The 20,796-nt window shown below is 38.5% G+C and overlaps 2 protein-coding genes across 3 annotated transcripts; both read left to right on the forward strand.

The window, feature by feature from the left end:
* Nucleotides 1-4,939: 4,939 nt before the first annotated feature.
* On the forward strand, nt 4,940-12,958 carry LOC116267148 (uncharacterized). Of its 2 annotated transcripts, none has more exons than XM_031648732.2 (11): nt 4,940-5,665; nt 5,744-5,996; nt 6,878-6,960; nt 7,764-7,864; nt 8,948-9,043; nt 10,162-10,215; nt 10,921-11,069; nt 11,270-11,387; nt 11,894-11,981; nt 12,058-12,249; nt 12,365-12,958. In XM_031648732.2, exons 1-10 carry the CDS (start codon nt 5,545-5,547, stop codon nt 12,246-12,248), a joined length of 1,254 nt encoding a protein of 417 aa, XP_031504592.1. In that variant the 5' UTR covers nt 4,940-5,544; the 3' UTR covers nt 12,249; nt 12,365-12,958. The 2 variants fall into 2 exon arrangements, with proteins under 2 accessions (XP_031504592.1, XP_031504591.1); XM_031648731.2 differs by having other exon boundaries at nt 4,942-5,665; nt 12,356-12,958.
* Nucleotides 12,959-15,806: 2,848 nt separating this feature from the next.
* On the forward strand, nt 15,807-19,551 carry LOC116267050 (uncharacterized). The gene is made up of 5 exons (XM_031648598.2): nt 15,807-15,999; nt 16,644-16,717; nt 18,824-18,896; nt 19,044-19,099; nt 19,278-19,551. The coding sequence occupies exons 2-5, from the start codon at nt 16,644-16,646 to the stop codon at nt 19,390-19,392; spliced, it is 318 nt and encodes a 105-aa protein (XP_031504458.1). The 5' UTR covers nt 15,807-15,999; the 3' UTR covers nt 19,393-19,551.
* The last annotated feature ends 1,245 nt before the right edge of the window (nt 19,552-20,796 follow it).

A 20,796-nucleotide genomic window follows, 5' to 3' on the forward strand; every position in this document is an offset into this window, starting at 1 on the left:
AATCTGAAAGATGGGTTATTGAGAAAATCTATTTTTTCTGTCATCATAAGTAACAGAAATTTAACTAGTAAAAATGTTCTAAAAGCATAGTCCTTTTTGCAAAAAGAAGTTCAAAAATTTCGTACACTTTGCAGCATGTCTCTCTCTTGTCCTACCAAGTGATGGGTAGTATAACCAGCCAAGTGATGGGTAGTATAACCAGCTGAGTTGGGTGGTGTGTTATAGTCACGTCATCAGTTCAATTCTTAGAGAGTGCTATTGAGGAATGTTGAGCTTGGAATTAGGGGTGCAATTATAGAGGTTAAGTAGACTGGTTCTTGTTCCTCCCTCTTCCTCCCATCTTCTCTCATGTCCTAATCTTTTCTTCCTTTTAGCATACCATGAGCCATATTCTGTAGACTGATTAGTTTAATGCATGCTTAAACTGGAAATAGCAACAACATTGTCTCAATTTTTTTTTTAGTTATATATATTTATTTATTTACTAAATCGTTAGTAGTTATGGGAAATAAAGTGTGGAGTAGATATTTGTTACACTATTTCTCCTAGTCAAGAAAGGTTTTACAAGAACATGGTTGTTCAAGAGAGTGGTTAACATCCTTTCCAGTCATATTGCCCAACAATAAACTCAGAAAAACATGCGTTCATGTGACTGGCATTTTTCATAACTAAGCAGTATATTTTTTCGAATTTCATGATGAAATGAGTTCAATTAGTTAGGTTTGTAGCTCTATTTTTCCGTTTTAAGCTACTAGCCTTCACTAGATTATCCCTAATGAGCATGATCTAGTTATTAAAGAGACATGGTATAAATAACTTTAACATTCATATTATAGTGGCAGAGCCAGGATTTTTTGACTGGGGGTCTTTTAAGTCACCAGCTCAGGTCTCATGTCAATACCTCATGTAAAAATGTTTGAGTTGTTACATTATAATTTTAAGCCTTCCAACGGATTTTTTAATAGCTAGTGTGTGCAGTGGCCCACACCAGCCCCGATGTATCTATGCCGCCACCATATCCCATGAGAGTAAAGGCTTGAAATTCTCTAAGAGGTGAACTGAAAAGGCGCAAATGAACAAAGACACCTTATGTATCAGTAATTAGTAAGTTGCAATATGCGTAAGCTTGTACTAAGCCTTACATTTGGTATGCACTAGAAAAGCTGGGAAGATTTCAATTTAATAGAAGTTTCAGAAATTGGGAGTCTACAAAGAAAGTCATCCACTGCCTGCAAGGGTCAAAAGGCTAAACATTGACATATTATAAGATGAGCAATTTGTAAATGTTTGGTTGTTCGTATGCCAAATAAGGAGGATGTTTCGATAATGTAAAATCTATAATTTAGGTGTCATCTCATATATATATATATATATATATATATATATATATATATTATTGCAACTTATACCACAGAAACAAAATTTATTTGCATTACATAATGTTATCTCAAGAGTTAACTGGACAAAGTACTTGATTTTGCAGCTTAAGACAGTAGAATATATTGAAAAACCACTTGGGGGCATTTGAATGGCACATCATCGAATTTACTGATTTAAAAGCCAATTCATTCACAAAGATTACTTGTATACATTGTACAGGGCAAATGAGAGAATGTTGAGATAAACCAAGCAAAATTTCCCAGTATATACAGGATAATTCCCCAACATCCTGAACCCATATATCTGGTTGTGAACTGAGATGAGGGAGCTACAACTAATACATGGAATGGGAAGTTTGTCCTCCTCTTCTTCAAATTTGACACTTGTGTTCATTGACGACTTGTAAATGGCTGATAGAAGGACGAACAACTATTGCTGCCTGCCATGATCATAGCTAGGGATGTCAATATATCCGATTTAGATCAGATATTTGACTAAACTGTTTCGAAAAAAGTTGGATATGAAAAGAAAATGAATGTCTGATTAAGAAACCAGATCAGACTTAGATTTGAGAAATGACATTCGATTGGATTCAAATTCAGACATAGATATGCATAAATATAAAATCGGATTCAGATATGGATTCGATTTTGTTTTAAAAAAATATCCTATATCTGATGCTCTTGCATTAAAATCAACCACATTCTGTTCAAAATTCGGATTCAAATTTGAATATAAATGTAAAAATCAGATTTAGATTGTGAAATTGGATTTCAGATCCAAATTCAGATACAACTGTTCTTTGTTTATATTTAAATCTGAATTCCAATCAAAATATGTGAATATCCATAAAAGCAATCATGGTTAAGAATGTATTAGATTCAGCTCTGATCCATTGACATCCGTACCCTGTCAGCCTTCTGTTTGGCTATGTTCGTTTGTTTTCTGCATTCAGCTGTTGCCATCATGCAGAGATTGCTTTAATTCCACGGTGATCACCGAAGAGTGAGACAGCCTTTGATTGAAATGGTAGAAAAGGAAAAAGGAAAAGAAAAAGCAAGAGTCATTATCTTCACCATCGCTCTCCATGTGGTTGTGTGTCACTATAATAGTAGGGGCGCGGGCACACACACACATATATATATATATATATATATATATATATATATATATATATAAAGAGAGAGAGAGAGAGAGAGATCCCATGACTCTAATGCCGGGGTTATTGATTCAGCAAGTTGACTCCTCAACTCGATCGAATATTCAGATAACCTTAATGTATTTTTACTGCAGCCAAATCTAATGATTTCCGGTGAGTCAGGGCGAGGTAGAGGTGAGTCGGATTGAATCAGGTTGAGTTGGGGATGAGGAGCGAGTCAGCCCAAACCTTGAATTGTAGCCGGAATTATCGGTGACCTCAGCTGACCCGAGTCAGCTTGGGGAGTTTGCCAAACTATGCATAGAAACGCTTGGATGCCAATCTGTTGGGGATTATTGTGTAGGAAGGTTCACTTAGAAAACGAACTTTAATTCGTTGTCCGCCACCAAACGCTGCCCCTCATACCTATTTGGTAGCCAACATCAGCTTGCCCTGGCTTTCCATTTCCCTACTTAACTTTAGGTCCATAAACGGTTGAAAGAAAAATAAGAAGACAAAAAGACATGTCATTTTGTTCATCTAATAAGCTACTCTCATGAGTGAACTGTATGGCTTTGAATAGCCAAGAGCCACAATTTGATGACTCTATACTTCGATCACACTAAATTTAATATGTATTACACCATATTTAATATATGCACCTAATACATTTGTCTGTGTGGGTGTTGGGTGCAAATGAAGGTCACGCAAAGTTGTGGTATATTATCCAAGAAACATGCTTTTAGTGTTGAATTCTTGGCCGATCAAGGCCGCTCTGTTGAGAGTCAGGTGCGACTCATATGGTTTTTCTTTTTAGAGAACCTTGGAAAAATCCCCAGGGGGTCTTATTTGGTATCAGGACATTTTGTAACTACAATATATTGGTTTCCCCAGGGGGTCTTATTTGGTATCAGGACATTTTGTAACTACAATATATTGGTTGCTCATGAAAGGCTACAAGCATCTATGTATGTTTAAGCTATTCATTAAAACGGCCACGGAGTTTAGCCCATGCGGCTGGGAGTTGAACTTGGACTTTGCAGAATTCAATTCAGGCGGATTGTGCCTGATAAAACTAGTAGGAATCTGCTTAAGCCTAGCTTGCCATTGAATTAAAAAAAATATAGATAAACTTATGAATCTATGCTTACTTAGAATCATCAATAACAATGCTCTGCCCATTTATCTGGAAATTCTCTGAGGCTTTCAGGCATGAAAAGTTCGGCCTAACATAGAAATAAGACTTGGGTCTTGACGAACACCGTCTATTATAAGACTTACATACCGGCTTTTATCCTAAAATGAGAAGACAAATGCAGAGCACCATCCGACTGAAAGATGAAGTTGAAGAAGGCTACTACCCGTTATTCCAATTGATACTAACCAGAACGAAATGCTTCCCGAAGAGATTAAAAAGCCGATCAGTTGAAAACTTAAATGAGTCGCTAGAGTTTGATAAACTTTCTGCATGAGAAAGACTTCGATCCCTTTTGACATCATAAAGATTTTATTCTTTGATCGTTGTTTATCCCATCTAGATAACCTGTAACTGACCAAGATTTCTTTCACAGGAAAAGGGATGATGTTTGGATGGCTTATCCAGTATAAATTCTGTATGAGACTATGACTCTGTGGTAGGCATGAAAGGGTCGTTGATTCTTTGATATTTGATAAAGCTCCTGCATGAGAAAAACTTCGATCTCTTTTGAGTCTTGACAGTCGTTGATCATATAGATGACCTGTAACTGACTAAGATTCCTTTCACAGGCAAAAGGATGATCTTTTGATGGCTTATCCAGTATGAATTCTGAGACGAGACTATGACTCTGGCAGATATGATCTGAGGGCTATGATCTCCTTTGACCCTATGGATAACCTGTAACTGCCCAAGATTCCTTTCACAGGAAAAGGGATGATCTTTTAATGGTTTATCATGTATAGATTCTGTATAAGACTATGACTCTGTGGAAGATATGATCTGGGGGGCTACCATCTCCTGTTATAGAACATCCTCAGCAGCATTCTTTTCTTTGAATTGTAAATAGAGATTTAGCAGGAACTGCGCACGTAAAGACTTCTCTGCAGACAAGATGTTACATTCAAATGGGTTACTGGGTAGGAAAAGCTCAGCGGCGTTTTACCAATTATAGAGCGCCAATGAGAGAAAAATAAACAGTTGGGACCCTCCCAAGAAAGACTCTTCATTGGGTCAACATAACTACCAGAGCCAATTTTGCCTTCCTTGAATGGTTCCACAGAAAGTAGTTGGTTTTGGTGGGTGGACCATCACCGGGAATGGCTGATGCAGCGTGCCGGCAGGAGTCCATTGTCGCCTCCCATCCTAAAGATGGACGTCTCTCAACAGTGCCGGGCCCATGAAAATGCACTGTGGACTTGAACGTTGCCAGGTTCCAATTGCAGGTTGCATCTTTGTTGCTGTCATGGATCTCTCAAGTTGGCCCACGCGCAAATTTGAATTGAAAGTTGAAAAAGAAAAAGCCAACAAGATTGACCACAACCAAAGCGACAGCATTTAAGAGGAAGCCGACGGACTACGTGTCATTTTGACTTGCCGACTGCCCTCGACGCATGAATTGAGGCCGGCGGAGGAAGGGGACTGGAAGGGGGAGGAGGGGAAGCAGGAGGAGGAGACGGTGAGAGTATTTCTATTTATTAAAAACAGAAGATAAAGTCATATCTCTCCCTCTCGTCTTCTTTATAACTACTATTGCTATATAAGGAAGAAGATATCTCCCTCTCTCTCTCTCTTTCTCGCTCTCTCTCCTGTGAAGGGAAGAAGGGAGGGCGAACACAAATTCACCGCATTTCCTCTTCGAATTTCCAATTTTGAAAGCGCAACCTTATAGGCTTATACCGATGAATACGAAACAAGACGATTCTGAAAGAGTGAAATCTATCTAATTATAAGAGCCTCTCTCTCTCTCTCTCAAGGCCAGGGAAAGAAACGACACATCCAAAATTTACCTCAGAATAACCCGTCCACTTCCCGCTCTCTCTGTGGAAAGATGCCATTCTGCGAGTTGAGCAAGTATCAGACAGCAGAGGATGGATCAATATCCACCAATGGGTTGAAAATTTTCTACCAGACATATGGTCGTGGATTCACCAAGGTCCTCCTCATAATCGGTACGTCTCCCTCTCTCTCTCTCTCTCTCTCTCTCTCGCATGGTGATGGGCGTCATGTTTTTGCGAATTCTTGTGTAGGTTTGGCAGGCACCCATGATTCATGGGGTCCTCAGATCAGAGGATTGACAGGAACAGACACGCCCAACAACCAAGAATGTCAACAACAACCGCCTCGATTGGTGGCCGTTGATCCTGAATCCAACGTCTCGGAAGATGGTGATGGCGGGGATGGTGGTGCATCCATCCTTGCTGATTATGGCATTGAGGTGTGTAGTTTTGACAATCGTGGGGTTGGTCGGAGCTCTGTGCCTAAAGACAAAGGCATGTACAAGTAAGTATAGGTTTCCTGAGTCACATTTTTTTGGTAGATTTTTGTTCGGTATTGTTCACGGACATGATTGTATATTGCCGTTTTTTTCTAGTCACATTTATGTGATTGATCTTTTGGATGAAAAAAAGCCTTGGTACGCGATTCATTGAGTGCTTCTGATTTGGTGCGAGGCTAATGCTTATAACGTCGTCCATATAATTTTTAAATTCATGGCGGATTCTTTTTAATCCTTCGTTTCTTATTCTTTTGATATTGTTTCCCTCAAAACTTTGATTACAGAATCTTTGAACAATAACAGTTCGCTCAAGTTTCCTTTTTAGTCTTTCTTATTGGTTTCTGTAGATAGATGATAGATCCTAATGAAATAACAGGTTATGGCTCACTAGAATTAGAGCCATAAACCAGATTTCAGTTTCTGATTCTCGTCTTGTGCCATTTCTTTTTTCATTCTGTTGGGTTTTCTTGCTCCGATGTGAAAGAACATATGGGTTCATGACAGACTCAAAATGAACTGTAATTTGTGAAGAACATTTTCATCTCTCTCTCTCTCTCTCTCTCTCTCTCTCTCTCTGAAGTGCTAATGTCCGTCTTATTGCATATTATTTTGATGTTCACACATTTGAATAGAGTTTTGGCTTGTGTAAAGACAAGCTGTTCATCAAACGAGGCAAAATTTTCTCTGTATCTTGCTATTCTGCCTTCCACGCTTCCCAACTTCTCGGTTCTCATCATGCTAAAGCTGAAAGAGCTATCTGTAGCTTAATTATCATTTTCCGCAAGTTTACATCATGCTCTTTCATAAATGATTACATGAATCCTATTTCTAAAAGGACTTAAGTTACATTGTATGGTAAAAGTGTTCATGTTCTTATTTTTGACAGCACAACCATCATGGCGAAGGATGCCTTAGCCCTCATGGATCATTTAGGCTGGAAGAAAGCTCACGTCTTTGGACATTCAATGGGTGAGTATGTGGTCTCTTGATACTTTCAGGCGTTGTTTAGTATGATGAAGGTCTCAATATTAAGTTATTAACCATGAATGCTAAAATACCCAAGTGTTGCACCATGCTGGCATTGGCTTGCATCCATGTTAATTTACTATGAGTTGACAATGCAGATGGCGGCATTAATTTGTGTCTAAAATACTTAAACCTCTTAAAAACTTTGAAGCTCGCCACTGAAGTATCTTTTGTTCCGAAATGTGAATCTGTGGATATTTATTGCTTTAGCAAAATTGCACATTTTGGAGAATGGGAAGCTTGCTAACTCCAATTTGGAAACTGAATTCTGGGATTGCATGCATCATTGCATCCATTGCTTTAAGGAAAGCGCACATTAAGATGACAGGAAGGGTTTGTCCCAATTTGGAAACCAAATTTTTGCAGGAGAAACCATATGTACCTTTCAAAAGTTATATGTTCTTATGATGCCTACCTCCCTGATGAATAGCTTCTGACAAAAGAAAGATGGAAAAAATGTTCAAGTAAATTAACTAAATACGTAATACTCGTTGTATCCTTAACGTCTCATTCATCCTGGCTCATATTTCATGCTTCCCAAACCCATTGTTTAACTGTGGTTGGTATTCATATGATTTTCAATTCAAAATTTTGGTCGAGTCTGCCTTCCGGAGCTGATTTCAATGGTTGGCCATCATACACTGAAATTCTATGAAAGCGTTCTGTTGAGATATAGTTCTGAGAGGATATAATCATTAAATGCATTGTGGCATTTTTTTTCTAAACTGTTCTTTCCGTCAAAACAGGTGCCATGATAGCCAGCAAAGTAGCATCTATTGCACCAGGCAGAGTTTTGTCGTTGGCGTTACTAAATGCAACGGGTGGAGGTTTTGAATGCTTCCCTAGGGTAAGTTTGTGACTTGTTCTTTGGAAAATTGAGTGCCAGTGCAATGTGAAGAGGGGAATTTCTTGTGGCGTGTAGTCTGATGTACACGCATAAGAAGTGATCCAACATCATATTACAGATACACTACATAGTGACAAAGATTTCACATGCCTTAGTTGCACGATGTTTCTTCTTATGATAATCTCATGAAAGTGGGAGGAAAATGCTGACATAATCAATCCAATATATTCAATATGGACCAGCTAAGGATAAGTGATTCCCTTATGAGATTCAAGCACAAACAGACTATTCCAGAACTATTAGAGTATGAACATGTCTGCCATTCTTTGGAGTTTCTTAGTGATCTAAGGTCTTTTTTGCCGGTAGGATCATTGGAAGTTTTCTTGCTATAATTCTTCTTCATGTGGATGCTCCTTTTTCTTCAGCTTTCTGAATCTCCTCCACTCATTTGCTTCTCTTTGACTTGGCTTTGTCCCTAGAACCCTTGCTTTAGCGCTACTTATAAGTTAAGGGTGTCTATCCCTTTATGTTCTTCCCTAACGCTGGATACTGCATACTTGTGTGAAATGGAAAGGGGGATATAATAAAGCTCTCTGAAGGTTCCTTATACCTAAAAGAAGGCTTGAAAATGGTTTTTTTGTCGACCTGCAAAGAGTAATAAACTCCTTATTAGTCTGGGAAACGTTGAAGGACATGATCTGGTGGACGAATGCAGTCTGCTTGTAGATTTGGGAATAGGATTCTTCTCTGTTATTTTTCATCAAGGCCACTTGAGAGTGGGTGAGAAATTGGTGCCTGTAACTTGATAAGCAGCAAGTGAAACTAGAAAAGTAGAAACGGCTGCAACACTTGTTGTGTTCACATGGACATGCATTTGTGTTGATTTTGGCAAACAGGTTTCTAGTAGTTTTGCACATACAGTAAACAAATGGTTGCGTTCGAATGTGTGTGAGTTGGTGAGAGGAAACTGATGAGATTGAAATTGTGATTTGCAGCCTGTAATTTATGGAAATATTTCAATATGATGAATTCATTGTCGAGCATATTCTAATTTGACTTTTCTTATGCTATTTCCACATGTAGATTGACAGAAAATTTGTGTCGGTTGCAATCCGTTTCTTGAAGGCAAAGACTCCTGAGCAAAGAGCTGCAGTTGATTTAGATACCCATTATACAGAGGTGAGCAAAGAGCTGCATTCATGTGCCTCGCCATACCTGTTTTACTTGCCATAGTATGTTTTCATAGCAGTAGAACTGCTTCTGGACATAATGCTCCAAATCATGCAAATAAATTAATCATTTCTTTAGTTGCTTTTTGCATCGAGATTCATGCATAATGCCGAGTAAGTTTATTTTGCCTCCAAAATATGATTTACTCTCTGATATTGGCAAGGACTATATCATAAAGCAAGCCCAAACTTGGGATTCCCTCGCTATGCATCCAAAACGACAATGTCAGTCGCTATTTTCAACTGGTAAGAAAACTTAACAGCATTTGGTGAATTCTATATGTGGCTAGGTTCAGAACATGATCTGTAACCCTTCAAATGCACAAAATGGGACAGTTGCTTAAGGACATAATGTAACACTAATTCTATCTTTGCTTAAGGCCATGTGAAAATTTCTTTAGCTTTCCACTTCTGAGACAGTTACTGATATGCACCCAGGACAAAAATTAGTGCATCAAGACACTCAAAACCACCGTTCCTTACTGGCTACCTCTCTGATTTCTTCTAGCATTTTCTTTTATAAAGTTTTCAGGCCATACCATGTGGGTGATTTCCCTATCTGTTTGCGATGTCCTTGCTCTCAAATTCACAAGCAAAGTCTAGATTTACGTATAAAAGCATGGTTAACATACTCAAGATCCTCTTGCTAATTTCCTTTATCATTGTTTTGGTTCTTGACATGGTTTCAGTCCAGCCTCCTTGCTCAGCATGCTGTATTGCATGCATTAAAAAAAAAAAAAAAAAAAAAAAAAAAAAAAAAAAAAGATTAAGGGAAATACAAAAAGAGAAAAGGTTTGTGCATGTTTAAAGCAAAGCCTCCAAGGGATTGAAAAAAAAACATTATACGGTTTTCTTTTTCTAAACCCAGGACTCTTCTTCCTGCTTCTACTTAATTTTAGGCTTATTTGTTTTGCCTTTCATATGTATAAAGTCACGTTGGCTTGGTACTGTAAGTATGATGCCTTCGCGTGTCTTGATTTCAAACTATCTATCCACTAGCTATGAAACTAATTAGTGCCTTCTCTTTGCATCTAGTCCCCCATTACAATCTTCAGCTTGTATTTGCAGGAATATCTGAATGAAAAGGTTGGAAACCACACCAGAAGGGACCTTTTACACCAGGTACGGGCAAAGTACTGGATGCACTATTTTGGCCAAGCTGCAGTTGTACCAAGAATGCTGAAGTTTTTTAAAGGTCTTTCTAGTTCATGCATGAAGATCTAGGAAATAGTTTGTTGAATTTTGTGCATAGATAATGGGCCAGTCTATCATATGATCTTGCTCAGGCGCTGAAAAAAACTCTAGTGATATCAGTTCAGTTCTGTTAGTGACGCAGAAATAATTTCCCAAAATTTTCATAGAATTAGAATCCATCAAAGGAGTAAACATAATAAAAAAAAAGTCGATTTCAGTACAATATCTTAAACTGAAGTTAAGTCAAACAAGTGGACTAACATATACTTGGACTTCCTGCTGGTCATATAAGAAATCGTTGCTTCATCTCTATATTATTTGATAGAGGCTTGATTTGTCAAAAAACAAAATTTCATTTTGGCAATATTTTCACATATCACAATGAATTCCTTTTTTTCTGTCAGTTATTTTTTGTGATATTATTGTGATATTTTGAATAGACCGTAAAATTTCGGTTGTTTTTGAAATTATCATAGATATTTGTGACAATGTGGTTAAAGTATCTGGACTGAACTCCAGAGATTGTTTATTTCGTAGTCACACAAACTGCTTGAATGTGAGATTCAAGCTGAGGGTCTCTCATCATGAAAAGACCACAGATGAACTTACCTTCACAATTAAAATGTGTTCCAGGAGTATGTGAAGGGCATCTCCTCTACCGGCATGCAATCGAACCATGGTTTTGAAGGACAAGTGAATGCTTGCTGGATGCACAAAATAACATCAAAGGAGTATGACATTGTCCGCTCGTCTGGTTTTCTTGTTTCAATCATTCATGGCAGGTTGGTTAGTTACTGAAACTTTTTACTGCAAACTGTTTCTTTTAATAATGTCCCGCAGCCACCATCTATTGCATTTAGACAAATACATCTAAAACCAAGTAGATATTATCTGATGGAGTGCATGTCAAAATGGTTTACTAACCAGTGGTCCCATTTACCGTTGTTCAAGGGATTGAAACTTTTTGGCCTGATTTTGGCAGGGATGACATAATTGCTCAAATTTCTCATGCAAGAAGAATAGCAAAGAAGTTATATCCTGTAGCCAGAATGGTAGAACTCCACGGTGCCCATCTGGTGAGCCACGAGAGACCTGAGGAGGTAAGTTAGCATTTTGTTCTTTTACAAACAACCCTTTGTAGAAAAGGTCGAGTGAGTGAGACGTTTTAACTGTCACAAGGAAATATTTCTTTTTCACTTGATTTCCTTTAATTAGTGGAATTTTTTTTTTCTGTATTAATGGATGTGTTGATAGGGGTAATACTACAATTTTTCCAAATGTGTCCATTTCTTCTTTGGTTCTTCAATTTTATCAAAAAAATAAAAATCTATAAATTCGCATTAAGACTCGTTTGTGAAAGGTAACATTAATACCTCAGCTTGTAGGGGTTGATTATCAACTTTTCGCTGAAGCCTTCAGGCACTTTCTCAACCCAAAGCTATTCAAGTACTTACCTTTTGTAACTGCTAGAGTACCCCAGTTTCACTTGGTTGCTCCTAGTTACTATTTAGAACTACAAATTCCTGCATCGTATCTGTACAGCGTCCAAGATAGTGTTCCATTATTTGTTTATCATGTAGTCATGCTTCATTCGATGTCTTTTCAGGTGAATGAAGCTCTAATGGATTTAATCAAGGCCTCAGAATCTAAGTTGGATGCAGATGAATGGACTAACTTGTGCAATATTCAAACAAGTGAGTATGCTTATACTAGCGAGAGAGGGGAGAGTACTGAAACTATGTCCACTCACATCTTTTGCCATGTCAATAGGTCGGGAGATGACAACACTGACATGGATTAGGAGGACAAGTGGAAGCTGTTCAAGCAGTATGCTGGAATTGATTATGAAGCTACAGCTTGTATTATTGTACTTTTTTGGCCTATTTTTGTTGCTGTTACAGCATGGGAAAAAGTTATTTCAGAACCTAAAGCCAATGAGAATTGCAGCTGCAGCATCATAAGGTAGCACTTGTTTATTTCTATAATTCAGATACCAACATTTTTTTCTCATAGTGACATGCATATATCGGATCTAGAACATCATTTCATTTCCGTTGTTTGTTAAAAGCCCGTGCAGATTCAAGTAAATGATGTACCTAACAATAAAGCGTTGAAAAGAAGAGAGCTTATGAGACATGGAGAGGCAGACTGCTTGATTCCTTTGGAAATGAAAACTACAAGTAATGACCCGTGAAATGACACGTACAGAGGAGGATTTTGCATGGAGCATTTTGAAGAGACTGAAATACATGACGACAAGCCATCTAGAAGCACATCTCTGCCGTTTGTGGTGCAAGATATGATCGACACTCCTCGACGGTGGCACTCTGTTCGTCCAAGTCACAAAGTGGCTAGACGGTTTGCAGGATGCTGAAAACTAACCTTGTGATGAAGAGTTCCAAGCATGTAGTTTTCCATGTCATGGAAGTTGAATTGATGAATTCTAACGTGCGTGAATGAGGACCTGAACCCAATAATGGTTGGTCGAAGGACAGAAAGAGAGAAAACACAAATGTTTTTTGTCAGAAGAATCCAACCCCTTCAAATGACAATGAGAAATCTGACCATATTAAACAGGACATTTGATACCATATACTGGTTGCTGTAAGAACGAAGCTAAAGAAGAAAGACATCAGATATGAAAATTTATACATTTTGGGTTATATGTTTACTCGCTGTTTTCAGAGAAAGAGAAATTTTATTGCATACGCAGCACACCAGAATGCGGAGACAAACAAATCCAGCAGGCCTTCTCGATCAATGTAAATAGTTGAAGCACTTGTTGCACAATTTGATCAGACATCTAAGAATCTAGTAACTTGTCTATTGTAGTTTAAACTTTTAAAGTTTAAAAAAGGTTCTTAGAGTATGTCTTGAAACCCAGATTGTACAGGTATAACGTGTAAACAAGTTCTTATGGTATCTCGCAAATCCAGATTGTACAGGTATAACAGTTCGAAATTTGAAGATAAAATATCGAAAGGATTTCCTCAAAACAACCTAATCCAGAACGTACTTCATCAGCAAATAAGTAATGATAGCTAAAACCTGTGTCTCTGCATTCAACAAAGAACACCTGTCTTCACATTTCCCATAGGGCCATAACTAAATGGGTACTAACTAGTGGGTTTGGTGTCCCTTTTCTCACCTTGAGACATTCTCTAGAATCACATGTTGAACCCAATTCTTTGTCATATTAAACCAATTTCCCTTAACTACATTAGCTCTAGTTCTCAGCCTAAGACATGTTCTTTTGCAAAATGAGAGACAATTTAAGCAAACTAAAAGAGCACATACAATAATCGCTTCTTAATCAGTTTGCAGTATGGACTTGAATCTGGGTGTTTCTACACTGTACAGTCTGCAAAGACGTGCATACAACATTCTATAAAATATGCAAGAGAGAAACGAGAAAGAAATCTTGTTGGGACATCTTGTTGTGTTAGCAACTTAATGCATCGAGTTTTCATCTTTTTCACTAGATTCTAATAAATTCTCTTGATCAGGAACAACAGAGAAATCAAATGAACTCAACCATGAATTTGGTTCATGCCCATCAAATCGATGAAGCTATAACTCCATAACAAGATCCTCAAAATTGGTCATGGAGAAGTTTTCAGAGTCAGAAAAGCAGGCTAAGTCGATCAGATACTCATGAGGACCGGCGCATGTCCACACATTCTGTGTGTGTGCGTGGGTGTGTGTGGATTATGAGCACAGCTGAAGCACAAAATGAAACTGGGGTTCAAGAAGCAACGGCATACCAAAGGGTGAGGCAAAATGTCATACCTTTCAACAGAATGAAGTCGCTGATGGGATTAGAGACATGGCCGAGAAAGATGGTGCTCCCCGCACTATCCGTGGCGCCGAAGCTCTTTCAGAGAGAAAGAGTGAGATCCACGTTTCTCCATGCATGAGACGCTAATGGCGACGCGGAAGATTCTTCTCAAGATTCCGCACATATCCATGCGAATATGCTCGATTCCCCAATCTCGGGATGAAAAGAGTAAGATCTGGTCTGCGCTGCCGCCCTCTGTTTCCCTTCGTTTTTATGACCGGCGGGATAACTTCAGAGGATTTAGGGGATGGCGTTGGTTGGAGAACTAAGTACACGTTTAGATGATCTTTGCTTTAACGATTTTACGAGAAACCAAAGTCAGGCGTAGAGGTAGGGCCTGCTAGATTTTGAAAATTCTTTTGCTGTCGATTCCTCTTCAAGAGCCGTGGTTGTTGAATCCCGTGACTTTATCCGGCGTCTTGTCTTGGTCTGACCAAAACTGTTCCTATCTGAAAAACTCTACCTATGGCTTTGTTTTCAAGTCTTGCAACTCTGGTATCAGTTTCGATTCTTTAACTGCCCCATACGGCCATAATCCCAATCTTTGGTTCAAAAAATGTAAGATCGGCTTCAGTTGTAAGTTTTTTTTGCATATATTCAATTTCAGCATAGAGGAGACGGCGATTTCCGTGATAAAAAGGCATCCAACCTGTGCGACAGTAGAATGTCTCAACTACCGACCCTATACATAACGTAGTTGAAAGATTCAACTATTACAAGTGAAATGCCTGATGCTTCCGTCAAAACCAGAACTTTTCATTTGAGTTTTTAATGTAATTTATAGATACATTAATAAGTTGAAGAGACGTTGGTAAGGCTGGGTTCAAGCTCGAAAAAAGCATATTGGGCCCACCTGATAACGGGCCCGGCCCGACCCGGGTCGGCTCACGCACTCAATTATGCTCGATATGTTTTTTAATATTATTTTATTTTTATAATGATATATATTTTATTATAATTAATTATACTTATATATTATTTTATATTTAAAAACATATTTATGTATTACTTTATATTTAAATATTTTTTTTATTTTAACCAAGCCGAACCCAAACTCGGGTTTCAAGTGTCAGACCGAAGTTGGACTCTAGTTATGAGAAGTGCCTTGACCCAAACCTAACTCTTATCGGGTTGGGCCGAGCCATATGCCCAGGCCTAAATGTTGGCCACCTACCCCTCAATTCTTTCAAGTTTCAATTTAAAACTTTTCTTTTTTCCTCTAATATTTAAAAATCATTTTTTCACATTTATTTATTTATTTATTTCTTTCTCTCTTTGTTCTATATATATATATATATATATATATATATAAACTTTTGGTGCATCAGTAATGGTTCTCTTTGAAAACTGTGTCACTGATGGCTCCCTCAAAAACTTTTTGTGTGTTACTAATGACTTTCTTAGAAACACTTGATACATGATATTAAAAATAAAATGCTAAGTTACTAATGACTCTTTTAGAAAGACTTGATACATCGATGCGTGTTTCTAAGATTGAAATATTAAGAGTTTCAAATAAATATAAACATCAGACTAGGTAACATCGGACTAGGTACAAGACTGATAAGTATAAAATTGATGATCAAGTCTGCCCTTGGACTAGAGCCCGATTTTGTCGAGCCCATACCTTGGAAGTCAGGCAGTTATTTCGTAATTGTCAATGCTAGTGGTTTTCTAAAATACGCGTTGAGCGATCATTTACAAATTTCTCCCAAAAAAAAAAGGGCTCCAAAATTCCTGCAGGTTTTATCTGTTCCCTTGGTCGACCCCCTGCGCCCTCCACCGCCGGCGTGCCTTACGTGCAGCGGCGGCGACCATCTCTGACTGCGACCAGCTTTGACTATCTCCGTCGCAACCAACTCCTCCACCGACAGGTCTCTCTCTCTCTCTCTCTCACACACACACACACGCATGAACGACAATTCCCTATGAGTGTAGGATTTGGGATAATCAACTGAAGTTTTCTTGGAATGTCTCAACTTATATCAAAATTTTATCTGGAAAGCACCCACGCCATGTTCAGCTTTTTATCGCTTTCCACAAGTATAGGAGTTGGAACAATTTGTTGCCAGAATGCCGGCAGGATCAGTCTTTTAGGAATAAGAAGTGCAAATTTTAAGGTGTTTTGAAAACGGCAGTAATGCCATATTCAGTTTTTATTAGTTTGCTAGTTAGAGAGTTTTTAGGGTCGTAGAACTGTTCAGAAAAAAATTGATAGAAGGTTTTATGAGAAACAACACGAGTTCGTGTTCCTTTCTAAGCTTAGACAAATGTACCTATATATTGCGTAGTTATGTGCAAGGTTTGATCTTAATATGCTACAGAACTTACTGCTTCGAACAATTTTCTTGTGTGATCTAACAAAGTAACATTGTGGAATCATAAGTTTTCTTTCTTTGAAATGATACCTGAATTGGGTGGAATAACCCCGAATTTTAGCTTTTGTTACGTTACATTTCACCATAATGTTAGAAGGTCAGCACTCGTGATTGAAAAAAAAGACAATTACATTTTGTAGATGGACGCTCCTGTTGTGGATGTTGAAGGCCCTCTCATACGTGAAACAGCTGCATCAGAATGGCCATTCAGTTGGTTAGTGTTTCTTCTCTTTATGTGTGTAATTAAGGCAACTATGTTTAGATCTCTGCTAATTAAAGCTGGACATGTCATGATCGGATGTGGTTTTCCTTTTTTATTTTCTCCCCATTCTTTCTTTTGTATCATCGTGGGAAAGCCATCAAGTGGCAGCCCTGTTGAAGAAAGCTACTTCACTCTTTTGTTCACCTGAAAGCCATTTTGAGAGTAGATGGAGCATCAAGGGCAGCAAGCCGTGGAAAGTGCTCCATGGTTTTAAACATGATATCTGTAATCAAGTGGCAGCCCTGTTGAAGAAAGCTACTTCAGCCTTCTGTTCACCTGAAAGCCATTTTGAGAGTAGATGGAGCATCAAGGGCAGCAAGTTGTGGAAAGTGCTCAATAGTTTTAAACATAATATCTGTAATCAGGTTGTGTAATTCGGCCCTATCATAAAGGCAGGATCGGTCAGTATCCAGCAAGTGGTTGTACATTTTGGAATTACATTTGATGGTGCATGTGCTCATTGAGGATTGAGCAATTGAGTTAGTATTTTGTAGCTGGGAGATCTAATAATTGGAGTTGTTGCACTGGTGCAGACAAGCTCATTTTAGTCCCTTGATGTGAGGAACCATAGGACCATCAATAATTTCACAAGAAGAGTAAGCGAGTTACTCAAAGAAGGCCTTAAACATGTTGGGGTCATCAGCAAACATCAGGCTATGGATTCCTCTGCTGAGGCTAGTTGGCAGCGCAGGAATTGCAACATTAGCATTCTGGCTGGCTTTTTCCATTATAGACTTAGTTACTGCTGCCAAATGTTGGGTTAATATTGTGCCTTGAGGGAGAAGTATGGTTTCTCAGTTAGGACTTTGCAAGGAAATTGTGTCAAGGAAAGTCTCAACTAGAAAATGGTGTTCTTCAACAGACCAGTTCTTCTATGCACAAACCTGTAACATTAGGACATGCCGTTTCTATCTACACACTTCGAAGATTTTTCGCTTTTCTCTCCTTTTTAACACATGCTGGCCTTCCAGTGGTCTATCCTAGATTTCTCCTTTTCAAGCAGTGCAGTTTCTCCATCAAGCGATGCTTTCTTTCTTTTCTTGTTTTAGCTATTGACTTACAGGCACTAATGCCATCCCTTCTTAAGGTTTCCCTTGCTTACAAGATACTGCTGTTCTAACAATGTTGTTGCAACCCGGAGGACTTATGAATTTTCAGAGCCTTCCGTTTGTAGAAAACTTCAGAATTGATCAACATGAGATCAGGATTACCTTGGATGGAAGCTTTCCAAGAGTGATGCCATCCTGCAATGAGTTATAACTTAGAGGGTTTTCTTTAGTTATGAAGTGAGGCAGCACAGGCGTTTTTGTCCCTTTCTTGTCAAACTCTTCTTCTTTGTGTAGTATACCTATACTCTTTGTCATTGTCTTGATTTATATTTTTGGAGTCTGTTGTTCAGGATTCCAATTAGTCTTGTATGAAGTACTTTATTCTCTAGTCTGAGATATTGTTATTTACGCTTCTCTCTTGTTTAGCATGTATGTATGACATACTTAAACACCAGTTTCTTGTTCTCTGGAAATTTTTGTTCTGTTACTTTCCCCTAATCTAGAATTCCATAGTAAAGAACCTATATATAGTACGTTGGTTTAGATATGTCACAGTTTGCTTTCCCATGTTTCTCAAATAAAAGTTTCATGATAGTTTTTTTATCCTTGATTTCTGTTTTTCTTCATTGGGAAATTCATTGATTTTTATTTAATAATAAGGTGAACTTTTTGCACAACTAAAATTTTTCTAGAGGAGCAAATCTATTCCCCGAAAAGTGTAATAGTTTGGTCCACTACAAAGTAACTCCAAAACTTCCACTGTCAGTCCGTATATTTCTTGCATTTTAACGAAACTGTGCACTGTGAACCATTAGAATCCCAGTCTTGCTTTTTGATAGACAGGTATTTCCTTTACGTGTCTTAATTCACAAGGACAACGAATCAACTTTTTCTGTTGTCCCTGAGACTGCCACTAGGGGTATCCTTTTACCTCTGCTCTCCATTTGGATACAGCTTTCAAACGATATCTGTGACCGTAGTTCTGCTGGCTGCTTTTCTTTATGTGCAGTGATCTGGAAGTGGATTTCAGCTCAGAGAAAAATGTCGCCATGGTTTATACCGCTTTAGTTGTTGATAAAGAGGTAACACATTAAACGTGAAAGTAATTTTTCATGCTGCAGCCCTCAAAAGCTAGGTGCATTTGCATATTCTAGGCTTTCACCTGTTCCAACTATGAGCAGTCTCTGAACCCTCTTCTGATCTCTTTCTCTATTATCACCGCAATACAGTTGCAACCAGACAAAGTAAAGAGGCATATGGAGGTATCCGATGGCAAACTCCTAGTGTGAGTGCTTCTGTGCTCAGCTGTTGAAGCTTTACGTTCTGATATTCGTATACTTCCTATGTTACGCAAGTTTTTTTGTTAATCACAGGCCAGTTTGCAGTTACAGCGGTTTTTTCCCTACATTATTTTTCTTTGACGCTTAGTTCATCACATTAAAACTTGGTCATCTTTGTGGCAGTCATTTCGAGGCTGTGGAGGCTAGATTTCTGCGGGCCTCGTTCAGTGCATTCGTTGATGTACTAACATTAGCCACAAAGGTCATTGAACAGTTTGGCCCCAAGGAGGGAGTATGATCCTTCCCCCTGTTGCGTCCATGTGTTGAAGTCCATGCACGTGAAGCATCCAGAAATCGTGGGTCTTGTTTCCCTTTTTGTTCAAAATTCTCTGTGCCAATGCATCTTTGTCTGACCCTTATTTTAAGGAAAAGTTGCATTAATGATGGATTTGTTTCATTGAGATAATTTGTTATATGTGGAGAAAAAGCTGAAGGTAGACATTATCTAAAATTAAACCCCATAAAAAGTGGGTGCAGGATAACCATATACATAAATGGAGGAATGACGTGTATATGTGTGTGTGTGTAAAAGAGAGAGAGAGAGAGAGAGAGAGGGAGGGCGTTAACCAAACCCTGAAGCAAGCCAGAATCATGTAGGTATAATGGTGTAGCTTTGGGGGTAGTTTTTCCTAATTTGAGAGAGAGAAACACTCAACCAGGCCTGGAGCAAGTCAGAATCGTTCATGAGGATTTTGCACTGAAGGTGGTTTGTCCCTAATTCAATATTAAAAAACCCTTAGAACAGTGATTTTAGTTAGCTTCATGTGGTTTCAATTTTTTACATGAAACGGTGTCACAAGTTCATCCTTCCTGTTTCTCAAGGAACTCCTTTTCTGGGGGCAACCTGGTGGGCTTTTGCCCCGGTATTTCTGTTATCAATAAATGCCGAAAAAGGTCCAGAAAAAACGTGGGGCAACCAATATGGTTACTGAAGCTGCTGTGTTGATGCAGAAAAATCAGTATCTGAAATAACTTTTCTTTATTAAAATTTTTAAATAGTCCTTATTATTGTTTTATTAAAATGTGGCTAAATGTTAGTTGAATAGGCTTATATGGGGTCGTTTGGCAATTATAATTGTACCAAACTGTTTCATGGATCTGCCACTGCTCAATGCACATGAACCGATACGATATTGAAGATTGGTTGTGACAACTTACAGCCATCTGAGCCTTGAAGAAGAAGGCTGGTCAGGTCACAGGTGCCAGTCTTACCAGGTTGTACTCTACCTTTCGGTGAATTGTGTTGCTTTGATCGTCTAAAACTTTTTGGCTTTTGAGGCATCAAAGCGATATGTTACAAAGCGAAGGTTGATGTCCTATCACTATAATTGGAATACGTGGGCTCTAGCTCTCAGCGTACTGTCTTGCTTTGCTCAGCTAAACCTGCTGGCTTTCGGCATATTTGTGAAAAGGAAGTTGGTTTTAAGTTTTAACCATGACAGGAAAGCTTCTATCTCATGTAGAATACCCACTCTCTGTTTCCTCTCCGTGATCTTACTGCCAAACCATTGATATTCGCCATCTTTAACTCTTTCTTCAGCCAGTCTCCCTTCCAAGTGTCCTTCCATCTTCGTTGGAGTGGAGTTGTCTTTCTCTTCCGTTTTGCCTCACAAAAAGCCGGTCAGAAGCCTTATGCTTCATG

This window comes from Nymphaea colorata, chromosome 13 (assembly GCF_008831285.2).
Source record: "Nymphaea colorata isolate Beijing-Zhang1983 chromosome 13, ASM883128v2, whole genome shotgun sequence".
NCBI lineage: Eukaryota > Viridiplantae > Streptophyta > Magnoliopsida > Nymphaeales > Nymphaeaceae > Nymphaea > Nymphaea colorata.